This window comes from Megalops cyprinoides, chromosome 18 (assembly GCF_013368585.1).
Source record: "Megalops cyprinoides isolate fMegCyp1 chromosome 18, fMegCyp1.pri, whole genome shotgun sequence".
Taxonomy (NCBI): domain Eukaryota; kingdom Metazoa; phylum Chordata; class Actinopteri; order Elopiformes; family Megalopidae; genus Megalops; species Megalops cyprinoides.
Genome location: NC_050600.1, coordinates 20,442,407 through 20,469,173, shown reverse-complemented (window position 1 = coordinate 20,469,173; position 26,767 = coordinate 20,442,407). Strand labels below are relative to the sequence as shown.

General features: G+C 44.3%; 1 protein-coding gene across 3 annotated transcripts; it reads left to right on the top strand.

The window, feature by feature from the left end:
* Nucleotides 1-26,731, top strand: LOC118793183 (tripartite motif-containing protein 2-like). 3 transcript variants are annotated; one of them, XM_036551239.1, is made up of 12 exons: nt 1-136; nt 13,051-13,229; nt 13,679-13,886; nt 15,823-15,974; nt 16,350-16,530; nt 17,097-17,820; nt 18,674-18,777; nt 20,426-20,593; nt 21,354-21,522; nt 22,276-22,346; nt 22,870-23,010; nt 23,926-26,731. In XM_036551239.1, exons 2-12 carry the CDS (start codon nt 13,096-13,098, stop codon nt 24,076-24,078), a joined length of 2,205 nt encoding a protein of 734 aa, XP_036407132.1. In that variant the 5' UTR covers nt 1-136; nt 13,051-13,095; the 3' UTR covers nt 24,079-26,731. The 3 variants fall into 3 exon arrangements, with proteins under 3 accessions (XP_036407132.1, XP_036407130.1, XP_036407131.1); XM_036551237.1 differs by having other exon boundaries at nt 13,649-13,886; XM_036551238.1 differs by lacking the exon at nt 1-136 and adding an exon at nt 8,914-9,064 and having other exon boundaries at nt 13,649-13,886.
* Nucleotides 26,732-26,767: the final 36 nt, after the last annotated feature.

The window sequence follows — 26,767 nt, the reverse complement described above, 5'->3', positions numbered from 1 at the left end:
GTACAGAGACGCTCCAGCCTCTCTCGCACGCTGATCGTTAATGGCAAGAAATGGGGCCGATTGTCTAGCAACCAGGGCACCTCTGGAAACCCTCTGTCTCTGCCTGATTGTGACTGAGCCCAGCCATGGGGTACAAGTAAGTCTGTCTTTGCTTTGGAGGAGAGAATGGGAGAATGAGGGGGGTGGGAGGGGGGAGAAAGAGAGAGCAGCATCTGCAGGATGTCGTCCTGGATGGGGGGTAATGGATGATCCCGGAGAGGATAAAGGCTGTTGTGCTGTGAGTTCAGGAGAGGGGAGATCCCTGTCCCCGGGTTCTGTGTGCCGCGCTGCGCTGTCATAATCGCTCAGTCAGCCTGGTTCAGTAGCAGGCCCTGTCTGCATGATGCGTGAGCAATACAGAGGGACAGCAGGTGAGAGGACTGTTCCGAGCAGCTGAAGCACTCACAGGTGATGTGATGTGTGTGCCTTCCCTCGTCTGGTTCTTACATCAGAGGCTGCGATAAGCCGCAATGATGGGCCATTTTGTCTAGAAGAGAATTGTGTTTGGTGGTTCGGTTAACATGGGAAGAGAATCCTTTGGCCTAGCTATAAAAAGGCCTTTTTGTGAATATTGCTGATGAACAATATGATTTCAGCGGTTCAAAAAGAAATACTGTAGCTTGCCAATATCCCCAACTTTCAAAAAAACTTTAAACTGGGTCACATTGGAACTTGTGTTCCCACTGTAACAAATAAATAGTAGAAGAATGGCTCGCTGGATATACTGCATATATGAGTTCTAGTGCCAGAGCTTATGTCACTTAATAATACCATGCTTAAAGCAGGTTAGCTGTCACACTGACATTTACCATGGAATTTCCCAAAACTAATATCAATTTACTGGGAATCCAGTACAGCACTCGATACATTTCTTTGACAAATATGTTTTCTTTCGTCATTACGCTAGGTTGTCATTTTGAATTGAAGCATTGAATCAGCTGTTGTTTTGCTTTGTCATAATGCCAGGCTTGTGCTAGGCTCATGTTCTCCTATTCTCATGCCTTATTCTCTCAGGACTTGTACTGTGAAATTTCCAAAATTTGATATCAGTTATCTGTCAGGGCTCTTCTTTGAGTGCTTTGTTTTGCTGTTATCATTACAGTAACTTGATGTCACTGCGCATCAAAGCCCTGAATCAGGTCTGTTATTGAATTTCCTCATGAATCGTGTTTTGACTAGACAGCGCTCGTCAGTGAAATGATCCATTGACAGGAATTCGCCAATTCTGAACTGAGGGAGTGAAGCCCGGTGTGGCCAATTCACAGATGTGCTCGATGCACAATGGAGCGCCGTAAGTTCATTATAGGCTCCTGCAAAAGTGTTATGTGTTCACCCGCAGGGGAAAAAGTCTTTATGCTTCCAGGTTTTGCCTATTTTATGCCTTGTTCTGCCCAAAACACAATTCCCTTAATTCTGGCTAATCTCCAAAGCGCAGGATGACAGTTCTCCTATCCTCTCACGGCAGTTGGGATTTGATCTTCATTATCCACACATTTGTTTAGTGTAGAAAACACTGATGCTCGTCACTAATGAGGAGCCCTTTCTCCTACTGCCACAGCAGCTATCTTCCTCACAGACCCGTGTGGGTAATGTGATCCTAACAAAACGGGGAACTCCTTGACTATCTCAGGGAGAGTCTCTGGGCTCATCTTCCCCTTTGCTTTACTCTGCCATAGCGAGGAACTTTCCATTTCTGTTGTGTCCCCCAGGTGTATCATATTAGCATCATAGTTTAATCTGCTAATGGTGGGCCATTATTCCCCCTCCAGGCTCTGTAACAGTAGCAGGGGCTTGGCTACACCATTCTAGAAGCATGATCTGCATTAGACTTAGTTTATATGCATATGATGATGCAAGTGCATCATCATATTACAGCACATTCTTATACACTTGGAAACGTCTGATCACATTAGATTGTGTTACATTCTGCACCTGCATGAAGCAACTGAATTCACAAATGTGCTTCCTTTTTTAAAAAAGTAAAGATGTGGGTCAAAGATTCAAAGGCTTACTATCTTCAGAAATGGAGGGCGTTTTGTCTGTCCTCTTTTAATAAGGGTGCAGTCCACATTACTTTTCATATGTAATGCAAGCAATGGGTTGATAGCCTAAATGAAAATAAAGACACTGCTTGGCAATTCTTCTCTAACTTGTAGTTAGTTAGTTTGGATTAGCCAGACGTTTTGGTGCCTAAAATTGATGAAGCCAGTATGCTGAAATGTTAGAATATTTTTGTCTTAATAATTAAATAGAAAACTCTTGGTATTTTGAGAGGTCATTTATTAATAGTGCTTCTTTTCATCTACGTACCTGTTTCAGTTAGCTTAAATGCTTAAAGGAAAGCGCATTCTCTTCTGTTGAAAACCGCACAGTGAAAATCATTTCGCAATTTGACTATTACAATTGTTATCAATTTTTCTATAATTTATGAATGCCAAAACTACATTTTTCATCCAGTGAACTAGGGTATCTGAAAATCTGAATAATAATGACAATGATTCTGACTCGGGCTGTTCTCTGTTCCTGGCTGTTTGAAGATTGTGTACACTAATATAGTGTATACTATATTTATATTTATATACTATACAGAGTAATATTTTTAATAAATTTGGAATTGCCGATTGTATTATTACAATGCTGTTCATCTCTGCAATCTCCACTAACAGCATGGAAGAGTGGAGACAAACACGTGTTCAAACACATGACACCAGCCGTTTCTTTTCACACTGCAGTCTGCTGGCTGAGCTAGCACAGTCATGAGTCGGAGGAAGGCACTTCATGTGCAGTTTTATACAGGCAGACTGTTGGTGCCCGACTGGCCAGTGAGGGTCGCTGGCGTGCAATAGGAGGGACAAACCCTTGCCAATCTACCCACCCCTATCCCCAGCGGAGCAAAGCTAGTCCGCTGCTAGTCTCCGTCAGCTACTGACATGGGTGGGAGGCTGTATTGTTCAGCCTGCATTAAAAGAGAACGCCATGACCACTGAGCTCCTCAGGGGCATGTCTGTGTTCTGTATGCTGAGGTACATGTGGATACCAGAGTCAATGTTACCAGGAAGGGTTGTAAAGTAAATCGATTAATGTCTCAATGAAATGTGATATTGTAGAGTAAGCAATGACTTCATTGTTCATGAAATAGATCCGTATTGGGATTTCTGTAGGGCTGCTTGAATATGCCATCATGAGGTCACGGAGTTGCAAAGATTTTTTCATTGAATCACCAAGTACCAATTATCTATTTTATCTTGTCCACTAATATGAGCAAATGGTCCTTTTTAAGGGTTTCATATCACTACCCTGAAGCAAGTTCTCAGCCACCTTTTATGTCAATGTTAATTGGCAGTATAACTTTCCACCCTGCTAACACACATTCTAACACACTGACATGTATCATTCTGATAGAATGACACTGTGAAATGATAACCAAAACAATGAAACACCACCTGTGTTAATGGAGCGTCAACGTAATGTCCAGGGTCCACTTATCCCCATTGATCATAGCTCTGATCTGATCTGCTCTGATCATTACATTACATTCATTTGGCAGATGCTCATATCCAAAATGACCTCCAGCACAATATAACACAAGTGTATCCATTCAAGTTCATTCAAGTTCAGTGTATCCATTTAAGTAATCCATAGTTCTGTGCCTCTGGTATGTGGAAAGCCTGTCTTTACCACGCACCAGGAAGTGTAAGGAGGGGAGGGGAGCTATGATGTCATCCGGGGGGAGGAAGTTAGGGACAGAGGTACAAGGGCAGGGAGGATGTGCTGCACGCCTCTCACAAAAACACAACAGAGTTCCAATGTCTTCATGCATCAGTGTAATTGCTTCCTGTACGTCAGGTGTGGTTCAAGGAGCCTAGCTAGTGTTTCATGTATTTCCATTCTCCAACACTTACTGTGATTCAGTACAAAACATAGAAAAAGATGGTGTTTTTTTGTTGTTTTAGAGGGCATTCAGACTCATGTATGGAATGTATAGCACAAGCTAGCAGAAGTATACGAAGCTCTTTTATGGTAATGATACATGTAGCTGCAACAGCGCAATCACTGTTGTGGGGGACCACCAGAGGCCGGGGAGCTGTTGCAGTAGCAATCACTCAGCCATAATGTGCTGATGGTCGATTGGATGGATCCAGATAATCGCTTCCCTCCAATCCGGTCACACCAGGGCTTTTTGAGTGTTAGCATAAAGTGATTGCCTGTCATTTCCTTTGTAGGGGGGGGATTTAATGTCAGCCATCAACGTCAATCAGTCCATGCCTAATGGATTTTGTAATAATCGTCCTTTTTGGCCACGGTTCCTCTGTCAATCCCTCACATATGTTGCCTTGTAACAAAATTTACATTAGCTGGTACTGCTGCAGTAGGTCTTTTCACATCACACTCAGAGTCAGATTATTATTGCACTCTGACGCCCCCTGTTGACAGTGTTCACTAACAAAGCCCTATCTTCAAACAGCTCAGGCTAGGGTTGTTCGAGCTTGGTTTTGTTCATGTTCCTATCCTGAAAAGCTTTCCCAATCTTTATGTATTAAGCAGGAAAGCCTGGACAGCTGCTCTTGTTTTCAGGGAATTTCCCTCGTGAACACTGGAAAAGTCTGTTGCATTCTGTATGTGCCATGTCCTCAAAGACTGTGATGGGTGGGCTTTGTCCCCTTATTTGAGATATTAATCAATCAGCTTTGTACCCTAAGCTGATGATTCACAGTAAGGGTATGCATTGTATTCCCAACCTGAGCCGAATGGCTTCCATAAAATATCCTGCATATGCAATACCAGTGAAAAGTTTAGACACATTTCTTCTTTATTTTTCCTATTTTCCACATATTTGAATAATAGTAAAAACTTTAAAACTATGAAATATCGCAGATGGAAATATAGTTGAAGAGTTGAACAAATCAGAACTATTTAATATTTTAGATTCTTAAATGTAGTCAAGAAATATTTTCAAAAAATATTTTTTTTGAAAGAAATTCATACATATCCATCAACTTCATTACTTATATTTGTCTAAGAAACAAATTTCAAGAATTTAAGCATACGTCTTTAGATCCTTGAATGCATGTTTAGCATTATCTTAATCAAATGTGTCCAAACTTTTGACTGGTGTTGTATATATGGATACATATATGGATAGCATATATGGATATGTTTAACTGGATATCAAAAAAAAGTGTAAGCTATGACAGTCACCTTGGATACAGGCTGCTAAGCCAATAAATATAGCAGTAATGTAGTAATGATAATGTAAGTCTCTTGACTTAGCTTTCCCAAAGGATTGCCCTTAAGCCGGCACTCACCCGGTCAATGGCAGCATTAACAAACCTCTTCTCTGGACCTGCAGCTGAATGTGGCCACACAAACAAAACAACCGGGATAAAACAAGCTCCTCTCACGACCTGAGATGCTGGAGACATTGTGACGAGACACAGCAGCAGGTTACGGCTTATTGAACGCAGTTAGGTGTTAGACACAGCTATGTAAGACACGTGTGTGTGTGTGTGTGTGTGATTAAGATAGCATGGAGGTGGCTGTAAGTGCTTCTGTAGTAGCTGTGGGCAGTGGCCTGTGGTATTCAGTGCTTCAGAAGAAACCCAGCTGTTCAAGGTTGCAAGGAGTCCAAGACAAGTCCAGAAACAGAGCATGCAGGAAGCAGCGTCTGATAAAGCCCTGTGGCTTACAGGCACACATGGTCAGACTGTGATGGATGGGTAACTGGTTATGTAAACGGGCCTGTGGCAGCACCACAGAGGGGCTGCCAGTATGCAGTTTGGCCACTTTTTCCCTGTCACATGGTTCCCTGTTTTCCTTTTTTTCGCATCCTGTTTACATTTTGAAGCGACGGCGGTCAGCGCCGGTGGCACCATGGGTTGGTGTGAAGCTCCGCAGTGACGCGATGGGACATGACAAATCCCCGGTGCGCTTTTCAGACTGGCTGCACGGATATCCTATTTTACGAACAGATATTTGGCTCCTGTGTTCCTTCCCGCCTCCTTACGTCCTTATCTATGGCTTCCAGTCAGTAACAGAAGGTGCCCAGGCTGTCGGCATCGCTATGGATCTTCAGTTTTAGGCAACGTCACCTCAAGAGTGTTTCAAAGGAGCCAGCAAATGAAAAAACTTACAGCCTCATTCATGGCTGAGACAAAACCTCCATTGTTAAGCAGAGAGAGCTGAATATCCGGCCCCTGCATAGAGCATCTGTGCCGAGATTCTGTGGTACAAAAAAACATCTGACCTCAGTGGTGTGGAAAGTATGGCGCGACGGAAAAGTAAACCGGGGAGGTTTCTGGAGGCATGAAACACAGACTGAACATAGGACAGCAGAGGCAGGTCCCCAGTTCTCTGAGGCACCTTCTAGCCTTTCTCAACAGTTTGGTAAGAAAGCACCTTCCCCCCCCCCCCCCGTCCTTGATGACATTTGTGTGTCATTGTGCTATTGTCGTTTGTCAGCTTCTCCAGTCAGAGGGAGAATTGAAATTCTGCAGGGGTGAGGCACTGAGGCGAAAATGCCCCTCTGAGAGAGAATTCTTTCCAGGGCAGTCTGCCTGCCTGCAGACGGCTCTTTGTGAAGCCTCGGAGAGTGGGGTGATGTCACTGTCATGCCAGCGCTCTGGTCTGTTCTGGACGGAAATGTCACCCTCTGTTGTTAGTGACGGGGACTCGAGTTGACCCCCTTCTGTGGAAGGGGAGGTCAGCTTTCTTCCGCAAGGGGGTCGCCGCTCGTTGGAGATCATGCGTCCGAAGTTTGTGTAGCTCGCTGTCGTGATTCACTTCTGGGGTGAAGTGCTGTAAACTATGCTGGAAGGAGGGATGAGTTAGGGTTGTGATTTCTCTGTGAGTTGAGGGTCACGTCTGGAGAGTGACACAAGTTCAGCTAGGGTTTACCTCAGACTGTTTTTCAGCTCCTCTGCTGCCACACTAGACCCTCCAACCCGGGACCGTCCCACCCCAGCTGAATCAGGTGTACAGCCTCAGGTGGACCTACTGAGACACAAGCCTATCTGTCTAATTCTCTATCACTTTCTGTTATGCTTCTTTTGTTTTCCGATCTGCTAATGTAGGAGTATCAGTATCAGTATTGCAGATACTGACAGAACAACCTCTGGTAAAGAGCAAAAGTGAGAAATGTTGCCCTGTAGACGTGGGAAGAGGATGTGTGTGGATGCTTTACAGAGTCTACAGCTTATGTAGGAACACATTCTGATACTGAATCATCACCGTATAGAGACCCTCTCTGGAGGCCTGAATACGGAGGGCTGTGTAGGTAGGCCAGGCAACATAGCTGCGTTTTCTGTTCATCTTAGCAGACCTGAGTGAGAGGAGGGTCGGGATCTCTCCCACAGCTGTAAAGCGGAGTGCACTTTCAGTCAGTGACTGAGGAGAGGGCGGGAGAGCCGTTTCCCCGCTACTCACAGTAAACTGAGCACTACTTCCACCCGTTCCACCAGAAAACACACGTCTATATGGCCCCCAGTTCGTCGTAATGACAAGAACAGGCCGGTTGAGCACGTCTCGCTTGTCACTTTTCCCATACCGGTAAAAATAATGACAACCTTCATTGATAATCAAGAGTATGCGGGACCCTCTGCCCACTGTTTTGTCATGTAGATTAACCAGACATGCATCCCTAGCTGGTCTTTCGCTACCCAATCAACCAGATAAAAAAAGTGAAGTTTGAAGTGCATGTACATTACAAGACATTACATTCATTGTACCTAATTATTGGACCGCTGCTTTAGTTGGATTCGTAGCACAGCTGTAGTGCGTGGTGTTGCGACAGATCGACAGTTCTCGAACTACCGTATGTGTGCTCTGTCATTCACTCTGCACAGCGTGAGGGCAGCTTCACAGTAACCTAATTATAACGTGTCCTCTCCGATGACTCGGCATTATGCGAGACGCACTTTCATTTTGATACTCGAGTGGAATGGATTGCGCTAATTACTGATGTCGCGTGGAAGCGTCTGTGATGGGCAGAGGGGGGACAGACTCACCAGGAGCGCTAAAACAGTACCTGCACAAAACGTGTCTTATCGGCATGGATCTGTAGCATCACATGCTTACATGGCTGAGATGTTTAATTTTAAGAGGATTAATTATTATGTGCACATACACACAAACACACACAGCGGCACACACAAGCATGAGCTCTCCACGGTATGGTATGGAGCTTTGAATGGCTGTAAAATGCATTAACATCCAACATGCAGACAGCTTTTGTGTGTGTGTGTGTGTGTGTGTGTATAGTGCAGTGTATGTGTGTGTAGCGTAGCATATGTGTATGTATGTCTGTATGTGTAGTGCAGTGTGTGTGTGTGTGTAGTGTTTATGCGTGTGTGTGCACATGTGTGTATAGTCCAGTGTGTGTGGCTGTGGTGATGGTACTCCCAGCACACTGAGAGAGTGATGCACAGTGACAGTGGCCTTGATTCCTGGTCTGTGCTCTGTCTAATCCCGTTAGCCTGCGCCCTGCTGGCTGCGCCTGCAACCTGCGCAGACTGCTGCTCTCTGACACACAGCCTCTCGCACACTCATTCGCTGAGCTACAAGACGGCAGCAAATCTCTGCTCCGCTTGCTGCTGCATCCCTATCCCAGAATCCTTTGCAGAGATTGCTGCAGTGAGCCACCAGCAAACACATGGAGAGAGAGAGAGAGAGAGAGAGAGAGAGAGAGAGAGGAGAAGGAGGGAGGGAGTGAGAGAGCGAGGGGGAGTGAGAGAGAAAAAGAAAGGGGGAGGGAGGGAAATGGGGGCCAGGGGGCGGGGAATCAATCTCGATAAAGATTGATTGGCTAAAAATACCGATGTAGGGGATCTCCCCCCAGCCTGCAATAAATCCTATTTTTGCTGCCTGTTTTTTTTCGCGTGTGTTCGATATACAGCGTTCGACGGTCTGATGTTCATTTTGCAGCAGGTTGTAAATCAGTGGCCTAATGTCCTCAGCCTGGAGCCTGGAGCATCATTAGATGACAGCCTGTAAGGAGATATGCCTGAAATCTGAGGATGGCTTGGATATGGTAGGGCTCAAACGCAACGCATGACGCCGCTCTTAAAGGCAAAATTATACCCCATCCCATTGGATTTGCATGGATTTGTATGTGATGGTGTCATCCGGCAGCGGTGCTCTAAACTCTTAGTGATTTTTCAGTCTTGTGGTTTATGTTCATGTTGTGTACATGAAATGGTATTTTTGGTATTTTTTACCTTGGGTAAGTGTTCTACATTTATATTCTTTTGCTAAAATCAATAGTTTTTTAGTCAAAATGCATATTTTTGCAGAACAAGCAACACATCAGTAGTAAGACAAAGTTCTTGTGTAAGTTAAAAATGTTTGAAACTAATCTTTTTGAGTCACTCTTACTTTTTAATTAATTTAATTTGTAAGTCATTTTTAATACAGCTGTACATGGTAAAACAATATTATGAAAATGACCATTTAACCATTATAACAACCTATATACAACCTGTCAAATTGTTTGTTTCCATCCAACTTCTTAAGATGGATCCACAGCTCATGTAGCACCTCCAATCCTTTGTGGAGTCACATGATTTATAAAATGATCAATGTTCAAAGAAAACAGAAAATGTTCAAATCATACATTCAAATGTCTCATATTATGCCAGCCCCAGCTTGTGAGCAAAACACATTCACGCATAAAGATCTTCTTAGCATTTTCTATGTGGATCAGGAAATGCGGCCTCACTCTGAGGATCGTTACATCGTTGTTAAAGTCTGAATGAAAATATCGGCATGCATGGGGCATTGCAAGTGCTTGTCACATCAGTAGAATATACTGGTATCGATGCTGGCAGCCATCAATCTGTTCTGGGCACTTTAACCTAGAGCTGATGTCTCTCCTGTGCATAGCCTTATTTGTCTATAACAGGGACAGGAAGAAGACCTCATAGTTACTGTTTAAATCTGTGTCACACATTTTCTTTTTGGTTATGAATTATGTTAAGGTCCCTCCTGCACTCCATGCTTATACAGATGGGGTAGTGGGGTGTGGCAAGGGTACAACTTCAGTGCATCCTTTGTTTAGGCTATGCGACGTGACTCCTGACCCCACTCCAGTTCTGCTGTGGGTTTCCAGTGCTCTGTGAAGGACATAGGCGTCAATTATACTGGGGACGCTGAGGACATGTCCCCACCACTTTTTGTCGTGGCCCATTTCGTCCCCAACACTTTTTGAAAGCCTTTAGTTGGTGTGAACACGTTGAACCCTTCATTGTCCCCAGCACTTTTCAAAACAAACTGACACCCATGGTAAAGGACCTGATTTGGATTCATGTTTGAAGCATACCTACTGCTTGTGGGTTTCTTATGCTCTGTGAACAGTCCGGTTTAGATACCTTGTTTGATTCTTACCTACTACTTGCAAGTTTCTAGCGCTCTGTAAATGACCTGGTTTGCATTTGTGTTTGAATCATTTCCAGTGCTCTGTAAATTACCTGGTTTGGATTCCTGTTTGAATCATACATATCATACAATCATACAATCACTACTTGTGTGTTTCCTGTGATCTGTGAACAGTCCGGTTTTGATTTGTGTTTGAATTATAACTACATTACATTACATTACATTACTGGCATTTAGCAAACACTCTTATCCAGAGCGACTTACATCAATTACAGGTTTGTACAATGTTATTCATTTATACAGCTGGATACTGAGGCAATTGTGGGTTAAGTACCTTTCCCAAGGGTACAGTAGCAGTGCCCCCGTGGAGAATCGAACCTGCAACCTTACCACTATGCTACACTACTGCCCCATATAACTACTACCTGTGAGTTTCCAATGCTCTGTAAATGGCCTGGTTCGGATTCGTGGTTGAATCACACGTACTACCTGAGGGTTTCTCCGTGAACAGTCTGGTTTGGATTCCTCGTTTGAATGATACCTACTACCTGTGAGTTTCCTGTGCTCTGTAACTGACCTGGTTTGCATTTGTATTTGAATCATTTCCAGTGCTCTGTAAAAGGCCTAGTTTGGATTGCATGTTTGAATCATACCTACTACGCCGGTTTGTGGCATCCCTGGATCTGGTGACTGCAGCTACAGTGGCCAGTTTTCTCCGGCTAGCGGGAGTCTTAAGGTCTGCAGCTGGATGGGGCATTTTGCTGTACTGTAACCCAGGAACAGAAGGCATCAGCGGGGGCCAACCTTTATGGATCACAGTGGCAGTGTTCTGGGTCCAGAACTGTCCAAACCTGTCATCCATTTATCTTCTGCTCCCCGCCCCTAGGCTGTCTGTTTATATGCCCGTTCCTCCGAGTTAATTCACGGAGAACTGCCCTGATAGTAATTCATTTGTAGTATTCCGCTTGCGCCTTTAACCGCATTGTGTGGGATGTGTCGCCCGAATCTGGAAGTGTGAGATTTTGTGTGGGTGACGCTCTCTCCTTCTCGGTTGCTATTGGCAACGGGCTGTTCTTTTTGTTAAAATATTTTATGCCATGAAATTTATGCCAGTGGCTGAAAATCCTCAAAGCGAGCTCCTTTATTCGGAGGTGTCCCGAGTCTCTTCCCCCCCCCCGAAGTACGAACAAAGACACCAAAGTGAAGCAAATCCCTTGCTGAGCTGGAGACGTGGCAACCTCATTGTTAAATTCATTATTTCCAGTTGAATGCTGCATGTTTAACGTAGACAATGCTCAGGTTGAAATAATAACAGCATCAGACTTTGTGTTAAACACAGCACTGTCGTCAACAGTAATGTTAAAAAAACGGCTGCTTCGGAAGGTCAGTTGTAATGTTTGGTTTTGAGAATGCTTTCCAACCATTCAGTACTACCTTTTCGGGGTCAGGGTAGGCAGAGATGTAGCTGTGAGGGAAGTATCACTGTGTCCAATTCTGAGCTTTTCAAAGTAACAGTACAGGGCTGCCACAGTGTGCAGTAATTTCCTAACACACCCAATCTAATATTTATTACATACAGACATCCTCCAGATGATTTTTAGAAGTATCAGTGATTTGTAAATCTACTCTGAGGCAATGAAGTCAGTGTGCATGAGCTTTTGAACCAGCAGCTTTACCAGCCTGAAGCTTTCATCTGCCTAATGGCTGAAGCTGGGTGGGGATGAGCTTGGTAATTGCAATACTTGTACAGGAGACCTCTTCAGAAGGAACCTGTCCTGCTAGAAGTAGCATTGTTTGGCCAGTAGGCAGCCAGTCTTCCCAATAGAACAAATGGAGAGCCAACGGATGTGGAAGTGCAATAATGGGGACACAGTGTTCTATTTCAGACGAGTTAAACTGAATGCCTTACTTGCTGTTATCATTAAAGATCCAGCAGGATCCAGTGTAAATTGCTGGGGGCTCCCTGACTCTCTCAACATAGCCATCCAATCATTCCCCTATCTTATCTGATTGCATAAATCCACGTTTCCCCACTTCAGCTCACAGCTTGTGCAACATGTCTCACCACTCCGCCAACGTTCAGTAGTCTGAGATGATGACTGAGGGGATGAAAGGTGCTGTATAAATTCCTATGATGATGATGACTATTATTATTAATAATAATAATAATAATAATAATAATACTGTATTTAAGATTTTTTAAAATCTTATTTAAGATTTAAGAAGCTTCACTAAAGTCTCCCTGTCAGTAATTCAGACTCTGTGATCTATGCAGGGAAGAGATCAGACAGAGAGATTATCTATTGGTGGCGCGTCAGAGTGAACTGCGTGGCTCACTGTGATACAGTGTGTGCATGTTCCATTATCTCTGCCTGCACTCTACATGCGTCTGTCTGCGAGGATGGAGCTACATCATTGTGCGTCTGCTGTCTGAGCTGGGTATATCCTCTGAGCGTGTGTGTGTCTGTGCAGCTTTGGGTGTGTCAGGATGAAGATGGGAAAAGTGAAAGACTGTCTGCCCAGGGTATTTCCTGTATGTATGTGTTTGTGTGTGTGTGTGTGTGTGTGTGTGTGTGTGTGTGTGTACGTGTGTGTGAGCCTCTCTCTCTGACCCCACTGTCTGTCCCGCTCCTCTCTCTGCAGGGAGCAGGGTGAGGGGGCCCCGGGCCCCTGTGTCACAGTGTCAGGATGGCCAGTGAAGACCCCAGCCTCCCGAGCCCCGCGGTGCGCCAGGTCGACAAGCAGTTCCTGATCTGCAGCATCTGCCTGGATCGCTACGACAACCCCAGAGTCCTCCCCTGTCTGCACACCTTCTGCGAGCGGTGAGGACCGGCCCGCCTATACACTCGCTCACCAGCGCAATGCACCAAACTTCATTCCGCTCCAACTAGTCGGCTCTTGTCATTCGCTGATGCTATAGATGTAAATCTGAAATATATCATGTGTAGCAGTCTGTACAGTTTAACAGTCTGAGTTTCCTTCCGGCAGCCTCACTTCTGTAAGGTGCTTACAGAACTATATAGCTATTTACAGAATTACTGTTTGTACTCTGTATGTCTCCAGGTGCTTACAGAACCATCTGTTTGTAAAATGACCGTGTATGTGTTCTGTTCTATGTCCAAGTGATTATAGAACTACATACCTGTTTATAGAATGATCATATGTGTGTTCTCTTCTGTGTCTAGAGCTACAGTATATACCCGTTCATAGACTGACCGTGTGTGTTCTGTTCTGTGTCCAGGTGCTTACAGAGTTACATACCTGTCCACAGCCTGACCATCTCGTGCCCCGAGTGCCGTCAGACGTCCATCCTGCCCGAGAGGGGCGTGTCCGCGCTGCAGAGCAACTCCTTCGTCACCGGCCTGATGGACGTCCTGCAGCGGTCGCCCGACAGCAGCAGTGAGGCCTGCACCGTGCTGGAGGCCGTGGCCGCCGTGGCCGCCACCCCGCCCCTGTCCTGCCCCAACCACGAGGGCAAGGTAGGGGCCCGCCCCCGCCGCCTCGCGCAGTCACACACACCTGTCACAAAGCGCTTCGCTCGGGCGCTCATGGGAAGTGTAGTCTCTAATTCCGGTTAGCATCATGGTGGAGCATTGCGAAATTGTTGTGCTGTTGTACTCACCCCTGAGTTCATTCAATATCTCTGCATTTGGTAGCTATGGCTCTAGCACACTAAAATAGATCATTTTTACTGTACGTAACTTCCTCATCAAGTCCGCGCACACACACACACACACACACACACACACACAGATACACCAGGTTATTATTTAGAAGTCTGAAAATACATTGCACAGATTATAATAAATCACTAGAATATAAGGTCTATGGTGCCCACCCTCTGAAATATTGTTGTTAAATTTAAGATTTTACTGGAAGAGATTATACGTGCAGTACTGCCCTGCACTGTGGTTCAGCCTCTTTAGGTGGTCTGCTTTTGTGAAACATCAAGCTGTAAGTCATTGATTGTTGTTGCTTGATTCTGGGCCAAGATTCGAGGGAATCCAGTGGGATTGGCCATCTGGGCATATTGGCCTCTTTCTGGGCTCGGTGCTAGCTCAGCAGTAGAGCGCGTGGGCAAATCTATGGTCTCTATCCAATTTTTTTTAATCACATTTGGAGTTTGCAGTATTCTTTCGTTTTGGACCTTGCTTAATGTAATTTACAGAATCCAGAACAATATATCCTGGCTCAGTGTCTTACAGATGCATCTGGAAAAAAAGAGCAGGCTTGTGTAACAGTAAGGAAAGTGATTAGCTTACAGACTCCCAGGGAACAGTTCACCAAGTAAAACAATTCACCAAGGAGGGCTAAGTGAGCATGATAGTATGACATTTTCTGGCATGCAATGGTTTTAACGCTACCTACATTACCAGTCAAAGGTTTGGACACACGTGATTAATATAACAGGAAACATGCATTCAAAGATATTTTGGTCTGAAGACTTATGCTTTAAATGCTTGAAATTCTTAGACAAATATAAATAGTGAAGCTGATGCCTACGTTAGTTTTAAAAAAATATTTTTGGCTACTTTGAAGAATCTAAAATATAAAATAGTTCTGTTTTGTTTAAGATTTTTTGGTCAATTCCATCTGTGTTATTTCACAGTTTTGATGTCTTTACTATTATTCTAAAATGTGAGAAATAGTAAAAATAAAGAAAAACCCTTCTGTGAGTAGGTGTGTCCAAACTTCTGACTGGTACTGTATGTGTTGTCATAGTAACCCAACCCCAGTCTGCCTATGCAACATATATCAACAGCCTGCATTGTTATTATGGGAAACAATAGAGATGTCACACTGAGGGACTGAATCACACCATGTGACCAGCTGGGGCTGTTGTTCTCTTATGCTGTTGTTGGTTCTGTCTATCTAAGTGTGTGAGAGAAACATACAGAGGGAAAGTGAGTGCTGTGATCTTGCATGTTGTAGAGCACATATTATATATATATGTTGTAGGGCAGGGCCTGTTGGTCTGGTGGTATAATTCTCGCTTAGGGTGCCACATGTTCCGGTTTCAAATATTGGATGAGTCCTCGCTTGTTAACATTGAATTGGCAAATCTTGAATGAAAGTGAGCGGGTGTTGCTGGGTTTTAGGGGTGGCAGCGTGGCGTAGCGGTAAGGAGCAGGGCTTGTAACCAAAAGGTTGCTGGCACTGCTGCTGTACCCTTGGACAAAGTCCTTAACCCACAATTGTACATATACAGCTGTATAAATGGATAACATGTAAACCGGTAACCTATGTTACTCTAGATAAGAGCATCTGCTAAATGACAATAATGTATGTGTATGTGCGTTTGGGGCTGTTGGGCTATGTGGGGGTGGGAGTGGTGGGTGGTGCGAGGGTGTGGCTGACAGTCTCTTTGTAGGCGGAGCTGAATGGATATATTTCGTGTGTGTGTGCTGCCTTTAGGTGATGGAGATGTACTGCACCCCATGCGAGACAGCAGTGTGTCAAGACTGTATTGGCGGGGAGCACGCCGACCACCCCGCCATCCCGCTCAAGGACGCGGTGGAGCAGCATAAGATCGCTCTGCAGGACCAGCTGGGTGCAGTAAAGAAAAGGTGCGTCTCCTTCTTTCTGTCCAATCCCCATCCCCCTGTCCAATCCCCTTGACCCATCAGGGCAAACAGTGTGAAATATTTCCAGGAATATAACCAGGGATTATTCCTATGACAAGGGCAGGCATGGACAACAGAATGCGGTACTGCCATCTCACAGGTAGCTAAAGAAAGAATATGGTATTTCCTCTCATTGGAGCAATGATTATGAAAATAACACCGCAGAACAGAATAAACATATGGAAACACTTCTTTCACATGTTTTTCTGATAAACACGGAATTGATTAAGTTCATACTACATGCTTGCTGTAAGTGAATTACAGTTATCAGGGTCCTGGCCGAATAAGGTGAACCTCTCCCCTGTGGGGGGCGTACAGGCTGCCGGAGATCGACTCGGCCCTGCGGGCCCTGTCCGACATCCTACAGCAGCTCAGCAGCCAGCGGGCGTCCATCGAGGAGGACATCCACGCCACCTTCGAGGAGCTGCAGAAGACGCTGAACGTGAGGAAGAGCGTGCTGCTGATGGAGCTGGAGGTCACGTACGGGCTCAAGCAGAAGGTAAGGTCTGTCGGAAAGCGCAGGGGTGACCGTGTTATAAAGGTGCCGCTTACGAATGATGTGTTTGCGTGTTGTAACTGCTGCAGTACGCGTGTCCGCTGTGTTGTGTAGTTGTTGTGGTGTTAGCGCTGTCTCTGTATGCTGCGGGTGCTCAGGTGTGAGCTCTGTCTCTGTCTGTTCCAGGTGCTGTAGTCTGTGTGCTGTGTCTGTTGTAGGTGCTGTTGTGTGAGCGCTGTCTGTGTGTTTTGCAGGTTTTGTAGGTTGAGCGCTGTCTCTGTGTGTTCCAGGTGCTGTAGTCTGTGCTCTGTGTCTGTTGTAGGTTCTGTTGTGTGAGCGCTGTCTCTGTGTTTTGTAGGGTTTGTAGGGTGAACGCTGTCTCTGTTCACTGCTGGTGTGTAGTCTGTGCTCTGTGTCTGTTGTAGGTGCTGTTGTGCGAGCGCTGTCTCTGTGTGTTGCAGGGTTTGTAGGGTGAGCGCTGTCTCTGTGCGTTGCAGGGTTTGTAGGGTGAGCGCTGTCTCTGTGCGTTGCAGGGTTTGTAGGGTGAGCGCTGTCTCTGTGCGTTGCAGGTGCTCCAGGGCCAGCTGGACTCCCTGCTGCATGACCAGGAGGGCATCCACAGCAGCTGCAGCTTCACGGAGCAGGCCCTGAGCCGCGGCTCGGAGGCCGAGGTCCTGCTGGTGAAGAAGCAGATGGGCGAGCGCCTGAGCGAGCTGGCCGGCACCGACTACGCCCTGCAGCCCGCGGAGAACGACCAGCTGGACTTCCTCATCGAGACGGAGGGCCTGAAGAAGTCCATCCACAACCTGGGCACCATCGTCACCACCAACGCCGTGGCCTACGAGACGGTGGCCAGCGGCGAGGGCCTGCGGCAGTGTGTGGTGGGCCACCCCACCTCCGTCACCATCACCACCAAGGACAAGGACGGCGAGCTGTGCAAGACGGGCAACGCCTGCCTGACGGCCGAGATCTTCACCCCGGAAGGCAGTGTGGCCGATGGCGAGGTCCTGGACAACAAGAACGGCACCTACGAGTTCCTCTACACCGTGCAGAAGGAGGGCAACTTCACCTTGTCGCTGCGCCTCTACGACCACCACATCAAGGGCAGCCCCTTCAAGCTGAGGGTGACCAAGTCGACCGAGGCCCTGCCCACCTCCGACGGCGTCAAGAAGCGGGTCAAGTCCCCCGGCAGTGGCCGCATTAAGCAGAAGGGGGTGAAGCGCACGGCCAGCATGTTCAGCACGGCCAAGCGGAAAGAGAACCCCATCGAGGATGACCTGATCTGCAGAATCGGTAAGCGGCTGCTTGTCTTGGGGAAACGGCACCGGGTCAGTATTCTCTGAGCTCCTGCATTTGCATAATTCAGAATTTTCAAACTGGAAAAATCAATGGCCTCTTTAGGATGGTAAATGCGCACTTTTTTGATGCTTCCTTTTGGGTTCATGGGTGTTAAATCAATTGCAATTGTAATTTTGGAAGACAAGATATAGAAGTTCAATTCCGAGTTTTAGCCTTTAAAATCATTGCAAAAATACAGAATCCAGAACGGTTCAATTCTAATGTAGTACAGCAGATAAGCCACTGTTTAAAGAGTATTAATTTCCTCTGTACAAAAGCCTGTATTTCAGGGCCTTAATAATCCTCACGTAGACAAAAATTTGACAATCCACATAAAGTTGATTTTATCTGAAATGTTTGTTGCTGTTTTTTGAAAAGTAAAGTTTTTTTAAAGACTGGCTGAATCCTTTGAAATCCTTTGAAGTGTTTTGCAGTCTCAAAGCAGTCACCTAAAACCAGGCTGACACAGGGATGACCCCGGTACAGTACATACAGTACAAATTCATTGGCCTCACCGTCACACGAAGCACATACCCAAACAGAGCAGCATTCTCACTGTCTGTGCATGGACACGTTATGATCCCTCAGTGTAAGGAGCTCTGGGCCTCCAGTGAACGAAGAGCATCAAAATAGACCATGCACCTCAGTGTTGGAAGTAACGATGCGTTAGTGATTTTGATTAATTAGGAAGTCAGCGGTTCGTCTCAGCAGGCTGACACCTTTTAATGCAGTTTGCTAAAAAAAGGACATCGGATGGCTGAATGCACCGTCAGAATAACAGGCAATAGTTCATTTGCGTGGGTTCCAGGTACAAAGGGAAGAAATAAAGGCGAGTTCACCAACGTGCAGGGCGTGGCGGCGTCTCCAACCGGCAAGATTCTGATAGCGGACAGTAACAACCAATGCGTTCAGGTAAGTGGGATTACATTTGCATTGCTGGTCTAAAATACCTCTTTGAAAGGATAACCTTGATGCCTTGGCACTGAATGCGCAGTCCACAGAGTGAATCACTCTGTTTGAATAATCACCCTAGCTGTGCTGGTTTGGAATAATGTCATTCAAATGATGGGTGCAGTGTTTTTGTGGATGAATAAAAAGCATGAATCAGCAGGGTACCAGCAACTCTACATTCAAGGCCTTCCAAGGTTTCTCTATGTTAAACATCAGAACATACAGTGTTTGAAAAGCAAACCCTGGGAATCAAACGTCCATACAAAAATTTATGATAAACAATTGGTGTACCACATCCAACCAGGAACTTTAACTTGGTTTAACTTGAGGAATGACTACAGGCTCCCTTAATTGCATGGAGCAGACTGTGCATTTGCCCAGCACTCCTTTCTGAGAAGCAGGGATCACAGTGCAGTCTGTTCGCAGCCTCCAACTCCATCCTCCCATCTCCCCTCTGTCTGCGACTCCTGGTCTCCATGGAGATTGCCAACACTCCTCTGTGTCCAATCAGCTGTTTGATTTCTGTTGTGTATGTGGGTCAAGTCTGCACCAAATAGCTGACGGTTGCTTGGGGGGGGTGATGCAACAGTAGGGCTGTGATATGCGACAGCTTTGAGCGCTGACATCATGTGCCTCTGCGAAAGCCACAAACACAACAAAGGCCTAGGGCGATGCTTGTGAACGGCTCGTCCTCATGAGCGGCCTCAAAATTCTGATGTTGTCTTTTTGATGTTGTCGGAAAAACACATGGCTTGTGCTCTATCGCCCCAAGATAACCCACGGCTCCCCCGCCTTGCCAAATGACTTTCTCTGAAAATACCTCCAGCACCAACGCTCCAGCACTGCCAAAAAGCAGAGCTCTCTGTGGTCTGTGAAATCTAGTGCACCGCTCTTTTGAAGTTGAGAGAGGGAAAGGGAGAGACAAAGGAGATACGCCAGAACATCAGAGTCTTCAGGCCTGTTTTATTTCCTTTCAGCCCATTGTATTCTCGGCCTCAAATGGGGAGACTGCCTTTGCCAGCGGGGGTGGGAATTTGGGCGTAGGTGGAGGTTCCTGAGCCTGAAATGGAAGGGGCTGGAAGCTTACTTTAAATCTGCTAACTGTCCTGAATTTGCTTTTGATCGTTTTCCGTGATTAACGTTAGACTTCATTAGCCTACCGCTAATGTGCTGAGATTACCCTGGCTGCCTCTATGTATTTCATATGAAAATTTTGATTGTTATAAAAAGATTACTGCAAAGTTAGGCCCAAGCCTCAATCTTTGAATATTGAATGTAACTCATTCTCATTACATTATATTATATTGACATTTAGCAGACACTTTTATCCAGAGTGACCTACCTAGGTTACAATTTTTTACATGTTACCCCTTTATACAGCTAGATATTTACTGAGGCAATTCTGGGTTAAGTACCCTGCCCAAGGGTACAACAGCAGCGCCCCTGAAGGGAATCGAACTGGCAACCTTCTAGTTACGAGTCCTGCTCCTTCTCACAATGCTACACTGCACCCCAGCTGTGGGATGCGTTCAGCTGTGGGATGCGTTCAGCTGTGGGATGTGTTCAGCTGTGAGACGCGTTGTCTACGCCTGTGTTTGTGTTCTGTCAGATCTTCTTGAACGACGGGCAGTTTGTGAGCCGGTTCGGTGCGCGGGGGCGGTCTCCCGGGCAGCTCCAGCGCCCCACCGGCGTTGCAGTCCACCCCAACGGTGACATCATCATCGCTGACTACGACAACAAGTGGGTCAGCATTTTCTCAAGTGAGGGGAAGTTCAAGGTGGGTCGGTGCGGAGCATCGGACGCAGTGCACCTCATCTTGACGTGTGTATCTTCAGTGATGTAGAGTGTCTTTGATAATGTGATAAGATGTGCTTGTATGCTGTATTGCAAAGCTGAATCAATCAATCAACAAATTAACCAAATAACTGATCTGTTTATCTATCAAATTAGTTAACTAGATAGGTAGTTGTCTAGTTATCTACAGTATGTAACAAGGTATTGAATTTTATTTTGATTGACTGGTGAATTGAGTTTGTCTTTTTCTTCTATATGAAGTCCAAATCAAAGTATGAATATAGTACCAGTCAAAAGTCTGGACACAACTTTTATTCTTCATTTCTGGTATTTCCATATATATTTCCACAATAGTAAAGACATAGAAACTGTGAACTAACACAAATGGAATTATGCAGTGACCAAAAAGTTAAAGAAATCAAAACCATCATATATTTTAGATTCTTCAAAGTAGCCAATTTTTTTAATCTTTTGGAAAGAAATTCATACATCAACTTCGCTATTTATCTTTGCCTAATAAAGAAATTTCAAACATTTAAGCATAACTCAAGATCAAAATGTCTTTGAATGCATGTTTCCCATTATCTTAATCAGGTGTGCCCAGACTTTTGACTGGTACTGTGTATTTTAACACCATATAAATAAACACATCATTCTACAAATGTACAGATGAAATTATTGAATGTTTTGGTAATCTGGAGCAAGGACAATTTTTATTTCTGATTTTCCGTTTCCACCAACAGACAAAGATCGGCTCCGGCCGGCTGATGGGGCCCAAGGGCGTGTCCGTGGACCGGAACGGTCACGTGATCGTGGTGGACAACAAGGCTTGTTCTGTCTTCATCTTCCAGCCCACAGGCAAGCTGGTCACCAAGTTCGGCACCCGCGGAAATGGGGACAGGCAGTTCGCAGGTATACTCGGTGGCCCCAAAGGCCCTTTCTTGACTCTTACACACACACCTGCATGCGGCGCCGAGCGTGGGTAAACTCATCCCTGCCCCAATGTCCCGGGTTTGACCGCAAGGGGGCATCCTGCGTGGTCCTTCACGCAGACCACTGGCTGAACCTCAGGGCCGTTCCTATCCACTGATACTACTGCATTCTATCCTTCTAGTAACGTGTGTGTTTGTGTTTCCAAATTGCACTTTCTACATATAAGACCCCATTAGACTCTGTGTAACCTGTGTTCAGTATTACCTCCTCTTGGGTATGTAGATGGATTTCAAACTTCTTCAACCTAAAATGTCAAAGCCACAATAAAACTTTGATTTGACCATGCTGTTGTACCACAATGATTACCATTTTTAATGCAATAAATATATGTACTCATTGCATGTCTTGTTTGTTTTTTTCCAGACTTGGGGTATTGTAGAATTGAAACATTTTTATTGTAAAGTTGAAAACAGTGTCTCTATCAACAGAATCTGTAGTCAGCCCTTTATATAGAAGGCTATCCCTAACCATCCCTGGACAATTTCAATCAAAAGATTTAATTGTGGTGCTACTTTATGTAAGGATTAATTTCCATTCATGCCTTCACATGTACGAAGCAGGACTGAATCCTGTCCTTGGAGATGAATAGCATTACCTTTGTGACTGTTACACAAACATAACTGTAAGATGAAAGCACAATGGCTTTTCTCATTTCCTCTCCTCCCTTTGAAGGTCCTCACTTTGCAGCCGTGAACAATAATAACGAAATCATTATTACGGATTTCCATAACCATTCTGTGAAGGTAAGGGTGCTTCCCTTTGATTTAGCCAATTAAAAAGCGCAGACAGAAAATCATTTGATGCTACAGTACTTGCTGAAGGTCTTTGTGAAGGATATCAAAAGGATATCATAGGTGTGCCTGTCCGTCTATGATAGCACATCTGGACACACAGGCACGCCACTTGTTTTGAAGATCAAGACTCAGCAATCAAACTCAAAGAGGAGAGCAGCTAACACTGTGATCACATCTTAATTTTTCCACTAATCTATGTTAATTGATTCTGTTCTTTAAAATGACATACACAGATTGTGATATCTGCATATCTTGCAATCCAGCTGTTTCTTCTGACTACTGATTGTATATGCACAGTTAAAATGCTTGATGAATATTTATTTAGTAAAGCTACAAGAGAGAAAATACCTGCGGCCTTACAGATGTTTGACTTCCAGATGGGTTCCAGATGGACCCACTTCAAACATGCATCCTCTAGGGGGAGTTGTTGGAGACAATCATGTCTCGTTTGATCTGTGCTTGCTGAATGCAGGTTTTCAACACGGAGGGGGAATTCCTTCTGAAATTTGGGTCCAACGGTGAAGGAAACGGGCAATTTAACGCTCCTACAGGGGTGGCCGTCGATGTCAACGGCAACATCATTGTGGCAGATTGGGGAAACAGTAGAATACAGGTAAGGACTGATGTGGAAGGCAAGTGGAAAGTGTGGCAGCAGTGTAGCATAGTTCTAAGGTGCAGGGCTTGTAACCAAAAGGTTGCCAGTTCAATTTCCCACTGGGTCACTGCTGCTGTACCTTTGGGCAAGGTACTTAACCCAGAATTGCCTCAGTAAATATCCAGCTGTATAAAAAGATGTGGCTAACAAAATGGTAACATATGTAAGTTGCTCTGGATAAGAACGTCTGCTAAATGACAAAAATGTAATGTAATGGTAAGTCCTTCATTCTAACAGCAGCTTCAAGTTGTAAATACAGTGAGATGTGCAGAGTTGTAGCCTAGCTTCAGTATATTCACAATGTGCTTTGACCTTAACTAATGAAATTTAAGTGTTGCATGCTTTCATTAATCATACATTTAGCATTTTATTTTCTGTGACACCCAAACTATAATGTGGTGTATGCAATTAAAAACGTGTCTCTGCTCATTACACGGTTATGTTTAATCTTGGACCCCAGGCACTGCAGGAAGGCATCAGTCATTTCTTTCACAGTTGAATGATCGCTAGGGACCGCTCAACCCTAGAAAATTTTACAGTTCAGCAGGCATCCTTCACTGTTTGGGAAAAAAGCAAAGCCATGCCAACATCATATTATTTATTAATTTATTAACAGACACTCTTATCAGAGTGTCTTACAATTTTATCCATTTTTACAGCTGGATGTTAACTGGGGCAATTATGAGTTAAGTTCTTTGTACAAGGGTACAACAACAGTGCCCTAGCGGGCAATGAAACTGGGAACCTTTTGGTTATGAGCCGTGTGCCTTACCACTACACCACACTGCTGCCAACATCAGTGGTGTGATATACCATGCAGGCATAGATAGGAGTCTGAAAATTATCGTGTGCATCTCCTCTCCCTCTTAACAGGTGTTTGATGGCAGTGGCTCCTTCCTGTCCTACATCAACACCTCAGTGGACCCCCTGTACGGGCCCCAAGGTTTGGCCCTGACGTCCGACGGCCACGTTGTGGTAGCGGATTCAGGAAACCACTGCTTCAAAGTGTACCGCTACCTGCAGTGACACCTGGCAACCACCCACACCTTCACCCATTTCTCCACCCGGGGCGAAACCTGCCAAGATGTCTGTCTCCATCTGAAGCTTTTCATCTGCGTGGCCTTGCCCTGACCTTTGAACCCTGCTCCTGCCCCCCTGTCCTCAGCCCCCCTGTCTGTTCCACTCCAGAGAGGTGTGACACGCTAAACTGCAAGTAAAGAAGCTAACCCAGCCCTGTAATACAAATGGACACCTCCATGATTTCGTTTGAACATTTCTCTGTAACCCGGTGATGATCCATGACAACTTATTGCCTGTGTCCTCATGCCATGCAATGTTTGCTATTACTCTATTTAGGATGAAATGGTAGTGCCTGATATGTATATACACTCATTTAATTGCATTATTCTCTGTATTCACTATTGCCCTCAATGGTTGGAGGTATAGTATTTTGTGTAACACTGAATATCAACATCTTAATACAGCAATTTAGTAATTTGCTACTCTGATCATGGCTAACAAACTTGACTTGAAAAGTGAAACAGTATGGCAGCTTCTGGGTTCGGTAAAATTAAAAAGTAATATATATATTTTGTTCAGAAAATTAGCGACAAGTAAAAAAAAAAAAACTATATATTTGTGAAAGTACATTTAATAACCAATAATGTGTGAAAAGGAAAAAAACACATTGTGAGCTCTGCACTTGTAGACATTGTCTATTTTTCTTGTGGTCTTTGACACCTAACTAACAAACAATAACGTGTGAAAGAAAAACTACAGCCCTCAGTAAAATGTTAGTCTTATCTCTTTTCCTGGTAAGGAAAAAAATAATGGCCTGTATATAATGTGTAATACTTTTCCCATCACACTAACACACCATTCATCACAGGGCTGAATATTCCAGGGTATTTTTGATGCATGGTTTTATAGTTGTAGTAGCTATATCATTATATTGACATGCCTGCAATGCTTTTAGGAAGAAAAAAAATCACACAAAACCAAACTCTTTAGTGGGAGATATTCTGAGGGGTACGGATGCGTAGTGTCACCCAGCACAGGTCATTTATGTTTCTAAATCACTCATTGGTTCGTCCTTCTGCACGTGGTGAACCACTCTCTATTGTGTCAAATGCACTGTCCTGAAAAACTGCACAACCATTCACCCTGACAGCAACATGACATTTGCAAGTTCCAAAAACTATGGTAGCACTTCACTTTATAGCTCTGGCCGCCTCTTAATTTCAGTGTAATCGCTCTTAATTTATGTAACGATGTACACACTCTGGGGTGGGTGAGTTCAGGTGACTGTGACTGAACATTGAAATGTTTTTCAAAGATATTATTAGCCCTTTATACTGAGCTTTAGAGTGAAGTGTGACCAAAAGGGTACATTACTGCATTATTGTTCGAAAGACATTGCTGTTATTCCGTTGTCCCATGGATGAGGCAGTTTGTTTCTTAAAGAAATGTCTTATGTTGTACAGCGTACATTGTAGCACATAGTATGGCATTATAGGTGGTTGTCCAAAGGATGTTTTTTTTGTTTTGTTTTCAAAAGGTAAACCTAAGATGAAGGCAGATATTTGGGCCCTTCTTTAAAGTGTGTGTTCCACATAGGCCAGAGTCAAAGCTGTAAATTTACTTCATGCCTGGAGGTTATGAACAAGCGAAAGAGAAAAAATCTAAATGCTTTCATCCCAGCCTTCGTTCCCTCACTTGGCTTTAATAACTCACATTTACACAGCTATTCCTGTCCCTTTCAAAGGATCTGAGAGCACTTTACAGCAAGGGGCATAACTCACGCGAGTTACCAGTGCGTTGCGTTGCTATTTGGAGGATGCACAGTGGCTATATTACACCAGGACTCACTTCACATTTTTAGAGTGTAAGAGGCAATGTGTGGTACCAGACATACCTGAAGTATGTTAGTACTCGAAATTATCAGAACTGTAACCTTCATCTGGTAGAACGCATTGTGTGTATCGTAACACAATTCTTTGTGTATCAAATTATAAACTGTATAACATGAGAAATACAACATTGATGGAAATACCTTACAGAAACAGTAAGTCATGGCAATGCACTCCATAGAACCTATGCTTATAGCTTTGGTTAAGGGACCTTAATGAAAGCTTTTCGTAATAAACTTTTACATACACTAATTATGTTAAGTTATCCAAATTAGGTGCAATAACTTATTTCCATATTATATGAATTAATCTGTTCAATGTGTTTAATATGTGTGTTTTCTAATTTCATTAAATTATTATTTTCTGTTCTTATGTTTGTGTGATGCCAAATGGAAGGCTAAGTGGCCATGAGATGTTTATTAGTTATTTCATTTTCGCAAGACGTTGTTAGATATTCATTGCAAAAACAATTCAAAGCTACGCGTGGGAACATTTTTGTATATAGATATGTCTTTGGTTCACTTGACAGTGTTGTATTTTTGAAATGTCTGTACAGAATTTGTTTGATACGGAGTATTTGATAGATTGCGATAAGTCTGGAAGTCCAACACTGTTGTGTCTGTCAGAAACACAGCCTTAAAAAAATCATCTTATCTCATACATTTCAACGCTGGAATGTTTTCTTACTGATGTGAATAGCGCTATTTCAACAAACAACATGAAAGTTCTCCTTCATGTTCTGTTCATATTCATTAAATTGGCATTACAAAACCCCAAACTGTTCTAGTATTTTAATATTTTATGTC

Excerpts from the sequence above, each read along its gene's own strand:
- LOC118793183 (XM_036551237.1), top strand. The coding sequence starts at position 13,096 with ATGGCCAGTGAAGACCCCAGCCTCCCGAGCCCCGCGGTGCGCCAGGTC. Across the intron at positions 13,887-15,822 it reads GCCCCAACCACGAGGGCAAG|GTGATGGAGATGTACTGCAC; the intron begins GTAGGGGCCCGC and ends TGCTGCCTTTAG. Across the intron at positions 15,975-16,349 it reads CTGGGTGCAGTAAAGAAAAG|GCTGCCGGAGATCGACTCGG; the intron begins GTGCGTCTCCTT and ends GGGGGCGTACAG.